Here is an 8403-nt window from a genome sequence, read left to right on the forward strand (position 1 = left end):
CTTGCCCGGAGACTTTTTCTCAGCGCGAGTAGATAATAATGAAAACTTAAGGTTGGTAAAGTAGACATATTTCTTGACTTTCTTGAACCCCTCGTTACTAGTACTGTATTGTATAAGCACTAGTACAAAGCAGGGTATCTTGCGGCTCCTGTCCCCTCTGTCATCCCGATTCAGAAAGTGGTAAAGGTGTCAAATTCTTCCTTGGCAAACCAATGCGACTTTCGGTTTTCACGCTTTTCCTCATTCAGTGCTAGCTTATGCTTATTTATTATCAAATTTTAGAATTATCTAAAACGAGATCGAGGCAGACCAACTATGCTGCGACGACCGAGAGGGACCTCTTTTCTATTACTATTATTGTATTTTTGTTGTTTTCCAGCGCCCTTGGTAAAATTTGCCCCCTCCTGCTACGTTGCTGCAATTCCCCCGTAGTTACTCCATTGCCTTCTTGTCCCCGTCATCTCTCATCCCTTGCCTACCACTCCCTCTCCACTCCACCGTCCCGCGTACGGTATTTTCCTAGAACTTTCCTCCTTTCCTTCTCTTGCTTAAACAAATCTCCCATCACCAGTACCTTACCTCTCCTTTTTATCCATAGGCTCTCTCTCACTCTCCTTTCCTCGCCCCATCGCCTGCCTCCATCTCCCGAGACACCTATCACGAATCACACTTTCTATTGTTACCCCTTCGCCTCCCTTTCTCAGATTCTTTATCCCCTGATCTCCAACAACCTCGACAGCTTACCGAGACTCTGGCTCCTTCCAGTCTTTGGAACCCGTCAGGGCTGGTGGCTGAGCCTTTTCACTTCTAACCTTCTCAGCTTCACGAAGCTCCGGGGGGGGCTGTTTTTTTAAATTTTTTATTTATTTATTACTTCTTTGCTATGAGCTCCGTTCTTGTCTCGTGGGGTTTATTCCTCGCAATAGCATTCGCAGGGTATTGGTGGTATAGTGGGTCGCGTAAAGTTCAGCCTCATGGCAAGCGCATCATTTTGGCTGCCTCGGAAAAGTTATCTGGTGGCAGTGTCTTTGTGAGCAGTGGAACGGACGGTAATGCTGCGGAAAAGAAGAAGAAGTCTAAAAAGAAGAAGGCGGCCCTCTCGAACACTTGCACTAAAAAAGTGGCTTCCATCGAAGGTGGAGAGAAAGTTGCGCAATCAACCGATGACGATGCGGCGCAAGATGAAGATGAGCTGCAAGCTTTGCGTAGGCTTCAATCTCTTACAGAGGGTGGTGGGAAGAAAGGAGCTCTTTCAGGCTCCTCAGCAAACCAGTCTCAATCGCAGAAGTCTCAATTACAGAAGCCTTACCTCACTACCCCTGCTTCTCCATTTGCAACAGCTTCTCAGACATCCTCTACCGGCGCTGATGCAGATATTGACGAAGAGGAGACATCCCAATTGCCCGGGCCTGGGTTCCAACAATCTACTTCTTCGGATCCTAGTGACATGCTAGAAGAGTCAACCACAGGAGCCCGCATCCTTACAATCACACCATCAACACAGCTTCCACGCACACAGAAGCAGAGGTCTACCACACCCGCCATCCAAAGTGGAACGCACGCCAACAAAAATGCGAAGAAGAAGGAGAAGAAGAAGCTAGAAAAGGAAGCAGAGAGAGCTGACCAAAAGGCTAGATTCGAGCAGCACCGCGCGAGTGTGAGAGCCGCGGAAGTAGCTAAGCAGAAGAGCAAACTACCTTCTGATGATCCCATGGTTGGTTCTGCGTGGATTACCGTCAACGGCAAGAGGTCCTCCACTCCTACCAACGCTCCAGAGGCCAACCCAGCTTCTGGTGATCTTCTCGACACCTTCGTTTCTCCCGATACCCATGCTCGCACTCAACACATCTCCGGTGATAGTGAGGAAGACGAGAGCCTTGCAAAGAGTCCAGACCCCACTCACCGTCAAGATATAAATGACTCGTTATGGGAGACGGTTCCCGCCTATCTTGCAGCCGATTGGAGCGAGGTTCAGAGAAAAGGCCGGAAGCAGAAGAAAGTGATCAACAACCCTGATACCGGCAAGAGCGGTGATGAGTCGGCTAGTGTTGAGTCCACTAAAGTTTCCCAACAACCTAATCCCGGGAGACCAACATTTTCGAAGGAGGGTCTCAAGAAGGAAACCTCTAAGGCTATGGCCAATGAATCCACTAAGGCCGGGAATGGATCCCAATTGTTGGATGCTGGTAGTACTACCAGTGATACGAAAAATTCGAGCTCAGATTGGGCAGAAGTTGATGACTCGGATAATTGGGCAGTTCACACGGAGAGCTAGGTTGACGGGTGTTGATTATGTGTGCTGTTCTCCAAAGCTTATGCCTGCTTTCGCGTCGAACATGGCTCGTTGCTTCCTGCCAACCGAACGGGTATTCACCTGTCTGTATATCTTTTGTTTTTACAATTCCTGCTATCTTTTCTTTCTACGGTCAATGAATTTCTTTTTTCATCAGCAAAAATTGGTGGCAATAAAAGGTGGTTTTTTCAGCATGGTATTATTTCCTAACTCTCTGTTGGAAGCAATTTTCCTTTGTTGGTAATTTCCACCGTCCACCTTTAGTATTGTTTCTTCTTTTTCCAGAACAATTTGGTTTTTTTCTCCTTTCCAATGGTCGCTGTGTAGCTGGGGCATCTCTTTACACTATTTCCAGATTTGTTGGCATCCAAAGCAGTTCCCGCTCCCTGTATGTAGATGTCGATGGAATTGTGTTCAAGTCAACAGCCCTAGGAATGCAAATAGTTCTGAGCGGCGCACTTTGCCTTGAAATATTTAAGGGAAATGATGGTGATCAAAGTTTAATATCAAAGGTGCATGCGATTGACTGTTACTGTACTCTCCAATATGACCGCCGGCAGCCTTACAGGCTATTCGTGTTTCTCATCCGCGTACTTTCCCACCAGCGTAACTTCCTCATGCTACCTTAGTGAAGGGAATGCAACGTTAACCCAAACTACAACTCCTACCGAGTGCTCAAGTGTGATACCACCGCCGCACTTTGACGTAGATTATTGTATTGCACTCGGGAAAGGTATTCAGGAACTATACAGTACCGTACTCGAGCACCGGTGCTTTGCTTTTGATAGACTGCGTGAGTGTCAATAAATGAAGTGTATTCTGGGGAGGTTTATCTCCTTGACACCGAATGAATGAGTATCTGCGAGGTACTGCGGTAGGCTGAACCTGGTAGCCACTTCTATACATCGGTAATGACCCGGGGGGGGAGCGGTGCCAAGTGTATTCCCTATGGTGGTGGTATTTTAAGGATTGCTATGATACAAGTACATTACCTGGCTACTATCGTGGCGATGCAGAAGGACATTTTTTAGTTAGGCTAGGTTTTGATGAGATACAGTAGCAGAGTACTGTAGTTGACAGCACATTGGCGCATGCCATTACGGGCGAAAGGGATATTTTTTAACCTATATCGTAGTATCATAGAGTACCCGAACAGAATGTCACTTCATGCATGACAGAAACAATACCGGTAGTGCCTGGAATAGCACGGCGGAATCTGTGAGCTTGAATGCCAGCTGCTGCTAATGTGGCGCCAGCATTTTCTATGTTTAAAATGCTTCGCTGGGGGAGTGGCCAGCTGACGGGATGAGTTCGACAACATATGGTACGGTAATTCTACCGTACTGTACTCGAGTACCTATGATATGAGCTCGGGGGTTGAGACAGGTTATGTTCATTAGTAAATTATTTTAATTCTGAACCAGCTGGGGAATTACAAAATAGTCTTCTCGCCACATTCACCACGGTGAAGCATAAATTTGTACAAGTATGATACAAGTTTCACCGGAACCATCCGCAGATTGCTCGCGTTCTGACCACCTTGCCTCTACTCTAGCCCTGGTACACCATAGCAAAGGCCAACCTGCCACCAACCATCCCTACTCCACTCCCCTCCGCTTATAGCCCACCGCATTTCATTTCCTACCTACCCACCTGCCTTTGTCCACATTTAACATCGTTTCCAGAAATCCTCCCGGGCATCATTCATTCTTGTTCCTCCTTTTCAGGTTCACACTACCTCTCCTTGATTTTCGGCTGGAACCCAGGATAAACCCTCCTTCTCATCTGTCAATACTCCTCCCACCAGCAAAAAAAAACAGAAAAAACAATACAAAAACAAGCAAACACCCCTTCCCCTTCCCCACCAAAATTTGCTCTCGACCCGAGACCATCCAACTATTTTTGATGGCGCAAATTAGAGGAACAGCAAACTATCATCTGGGCCCCGACCATAGGCCTTTCGGAGGCCCATCACACTCGGCAGCAACTTCGGATCCTTCCCCGCTTGATGCTATTCGTGAGCAAACAAATAAGATTGAGGATTTACTGGACACCTTTGCTGAACCTGTTAAACCGTATGTTCCACTTGGGGAGCCGTGAACTATCATAGGTTCACGGGAGGTTGTTGGGTTGTAGGATATTGGTAATTGGTTGCTAATTGAACCCACCGCCTCATGGTTTGTGGTCTCGTGCTACAGGTACCTACCCGCAATTGGAAGATTTCTCATCGTTGTAACCTTTCTTGAGGATGCGCTCAGGATTGTGACCCAATGGAGCGACCAACTTTTGTATCTTCATGACTACAGGCGCAGTATGTCCCCCCTTCTATATACGCTAAGCAGGGGGGTGCTCTCCGCTGAGAACGTGCGTCCCACATCGAGTATCGTGCTGACGCAAGGAACATCGCTTTTGAAGTTCCCTGGGGCATTACACATCTATTCTTAGCTGTTAATGTTGTTGCTATGCTGATTTGCTCGGTTCTGGTCATTGCCCGTCGCCATTCCGAATATGCCGTTGGGGGCCTTCTTGGTGTTGTCGTTACCCAAGCTCTCGGTTATGGATTAATTTTCGATTTGAACTTTTTCCTCCGCAATCTTTCTGTCATGGGTGGTCTACTCATGGTCCTTTCTGATTCGTGGCATCGCAAGCGTTTCGCTTTCGCCGGGCTTCCGCAAATCGACGAAAAGGACCGAAAGATGTATTTCCAGTTTGCCGGAAGAGTCCTGCTAATCTTCCTGTTCATCGGATTTGTGTTCTCCGGAGAGTGGAGTGTCAGCAGAGTCTTGGTGAGCTTCGCTGGGTTTGTTGCCTGCGTAATGGTTGTGGTTGGGTTCAAGGCCAAGTGGAGTGCGGTTTTGCTCGTCGTTATCTTGAGCATCTTCAACCTTATCATCAACAACTTCTGGACTGTGAGTTTAGCCCTTATCTGTATGTGTGAGGGCTTGCGGTGTGCTGAGACTTATATCTATATCAGCTTCACCCTCACCACCCTCACCGAGACTTCGCCAAGTACGACTTCTTTCAGATCCTGTCCATAGTGTAAGCGTTAGCTCCTAAACCTCTACTATCTTTTTCTAATTGCATTTCTAGCGGTGGCCTTGTCCTCCTTGTCAATATGGGCCCTGGCCAATTCAGCGTTGATGAGAAGAAAAAGGTCTATTAATAACCGGAGATACTTGGGTCAGGGAGATCGGGGGATAATGCATGGATTGATACTGGTAATGCGGTTGGCATGGTCGACGGGCCAACAGTGTAGGAGTCAGCATGAGTTAGGCTGAGATGACTATATGATCATTCAACTTTTGCACTGAGTTATGGGGGAAATGCGCAGAGCGGCTTTGTATAGTTCAATCGCACAGATAACAATCGATCAGGCTAAAGTAAACTTGCGGGGAAACGGGGCTTGGGCCATGTATGTTTTCTTTGTTTGGCGGGGGATATAGTGTGTTCCTCGGTGGCCTCCATTCTATCATTATCAACATTCCTCTTGTAGCTGGCCCAGAAATTTGGATTCGGAGTGTTTAATGATTGGGAAAAAAACCTGATTTCTTTATTTTTGGCACTGCCTCCAGCAATCACGATTTCGACTGAATGGATTGGCTTATATTATTAAGTACTGTACAGTCGTGTCTGAAAAGTCTACGTACCCCTCTTGACAACACTGCAACCATCAATCACCTCAACACCACCCCCCCCCACCATTGCACCACCACATTCTCAAACCCCTAGAGAAGACCAGAAAAGGGAAATCTATGCCCTATATAAACATACTGATATGGGGTATGGTAAAATTTCAAAGCTTATGAACCTCTCCAAGTCAACTGTTTCAACAGTGGTCAAAAATGCGAAATCCAGAGATGGAAACACAGTTGATACCCCCAGATCTGGCAGACCAACCAAGATTGCTGATGCCAAAGGGCAAGTAATTCTTGATATTATGGATGCTGAGCCTCATTTAGCATTAAGAGACATTACCCACAAAGTCAATATTGGTCTTGGAAAAGATACTGTTTGCAAGATATTCAAAGAAGCTGGTTTTAAGCTGAGGATACATAGGAAAAAGCTTTTTTGGAGAAAAGGACAGAAGGAGAAGAGAAAGGAGTTTACTAGGGTCAGGAGGAACTGGACATGAGCTTGGAAATGAGTTGTTTTTGTAGATGAGTCCACAATTGAATATGATCCAAATGCAGTAGGAAGGAAGTTCAGACTTAGGCCAGGTGAAGAGTTGAAAGAAAAGAACTTAAAGCATAGCTTTAAGTCAGGATGTACCAATATAGGTGTATATGCAGCAATGATACATGGAGGAAGAACTAAGCTGATTGCAGTAAGGAAGAGGAGTGAGGAAGAAAGAACCTGTAACCGGTACGGGTACTCGGTTATTGGTTTTGTTTTATGTTTTGTTTTAAGTATCGCTTTGAAACTTGGTTTGTTTTAAGTATCGTTTGATACTTGGTTTTGTTTTATGTTTTGGTTTAAGTATCACTTTGATACTTGGTTTGTTTTAAGTATCGTTTGATACTTGGTTTTGTTTTATGTTTTGTTTTAAGTATCGCTTTGATACTTAAGGAGTTTTACCAAAGTGTATCGATTGATACCTTTGATTATTTCTGTTCATGTTAAAACATGAACAGATTTGTGTATTTAAAGACCGCCTGTTTCTACAATAGAAAAGGCAGACTTCGACAGATAGTATTTCAATATACTTGGTTGAACCGTTACTCCATTGTTCCCCAGTACACCCTCAAAGCCTCCTTTAGTTCTCAGCTCTCGCCTCCTCTCTGGAAGAGCAGGCCACCTGCCAACTATCGTATCTATTACCGATAACGTGATTAGCACCTTGCGAACACGTTACAGAACTAGCAAGAGAGATAGGCTTGGTCTCAATTCCCATCAATATGCAACTGAGATCTACCAGCCATACCTGATCCCCTTCATAGAATGGATAAATAGGGCTCCTGAAACCATCTATGTGGCTGCTGATAATGCATGATGGTACAATAAAGCAGAAAACAAAAAATTACAGGAGGACTATAGATATCAGAGATTGGCTTGGCCACCCAACTCACCAGATCTCAACCCAATTGGGAATGCCTGGGCAATTCTGAAAAAAGTTCTCAGAAAGCGATTCTCCAAGATTGAGAGAAGGTCCCATAGTGTTGCTGAGTCATTTCAGGCAGCAAAAGAAGAGTGGGACCTCATTCCTCAATGGACATTTGATGGGTGAATTCAGCGAATGCCGGAGAGAATTCAGGCTGTATTGGATGCAGATGAAAGCCATACAAAATGGTAGCTTTAGGAAACTGTTATTTTCTATTTCTACTTTCATCGATTTTAAAATTGTACTTATATGAATTTTTTAGTGTAGTTAATATCATTATTTGTAGTAGTAGTGCCATTGCCTTGAGGGGTAGGTAGACTATTCAGACATGACTGTACAGTTGTATCTATTTAATAATTATACCCCTGTCCGGCAACTACAATTACAACACTTAATGAATTCAACTATATAAAATATTAAGATACAACGTCAATTAAGGAATAGATGAAAGTACATGACTTAAGCTTTAAAGAAATCCAATTACCATTTTGTATGACCTCCATGTGCATCCAAAACAGCCTGAATTCTCTCAGGCATTCTTTTTATCCAAGCATCTAATGTCTCGTGGGGAATCAAATTTTACTCCATCTTTGCTGCCTGAAATAATTCAGCACCACGATGGGGCCTTCTTTTCAATTTGGAGAATCGCTTTCTGAGGTGTCTTTTGCGTAGTGCCTAAGTATTCTGAATAGGATTGAGATCTGGAGAGTTGTACAGCCAAGGGAGTTTTTTGTAACCACAGTCTGCCTGCAATTTTAGATTTTCCTCACTACTATGCCAGGAAGCATTGTCTGCAGCTAGGTAGAGGTTGTCAGAAGGTCTAGCCAGACCTTCTATGAAAGGGATAAGATATGGCTGGTGGATCTCAGTTGCACAATGGTAGAAATTGAGGCTAAGTCTGTCTCTTTTACTAGTTCTTTCCTCCTCCCTCCTCTTTCTCACAAGAATTAACTGTCTTCTCACTCTTTATTATTGCAGCATAGACACCAATGCTAGTCCTTCCTGACTTAAA

The 8403-nt window shown here is 44.8% G+C and overlaps 2 protein-coding genes; both read left to right on the top strand.

The window, feature by feature from the left end:
• Nucleotides 1-257: 257 nt before the first annotated feature.
• On the top strand, nt 258-2764 carry GSTUM_00002187001 (uncharacterized protein; the record flags this gene model as incomplete). XM_002836197.2 has 2 exons in its annotated part: nt 258-844; nt 889-2764. 2 exons carry the CDS (start codon nt 258-260, stop codon nt 2273-2275), a joined length of 1974 nt encoding a protein of 657 aa, XP_002836243.1. The 3' UTR covers nt 2276-2764.
• Nucleotides 2765-3904: 1140 nt separating this feature from the next.
• On the top strand, nt 3905-5678 carry GSTUM_00002188001 (uncharacterized protein). XM_002836198.2 has 5 exons: nt 3905-4368; nt 4492-4604; nt 4709-5202; nt 5268-5332; nt 5384-5678. The coding sequence occupies exons 1-5, from the start codon at nt 4199-4201 to the stop codon at nt 5454-5456; spliced, it is 915 nt and encodes a 304-aa protein (XP_002836244.1). The 5' UTR covers nt 3905-4198; the 3' UTR covers nt 5457-5678.
• Nucleotides 5679-8403: the final 2725 nt, after the last annotated feature.

Source organism: Tuber melanosporum (genome assembly GCF_000151645.1).
Source record: "Tuber melanosporum whole genome shotgun sequence assembly, scaffold_134, strain Mel28".
NCBI classification, from domain to species: Eukaryota; Fungi; Ascomycota; class Pezizomycetes; order Pezizales; family Tuberaceae; genus Tuber; species Tuber melanosporum.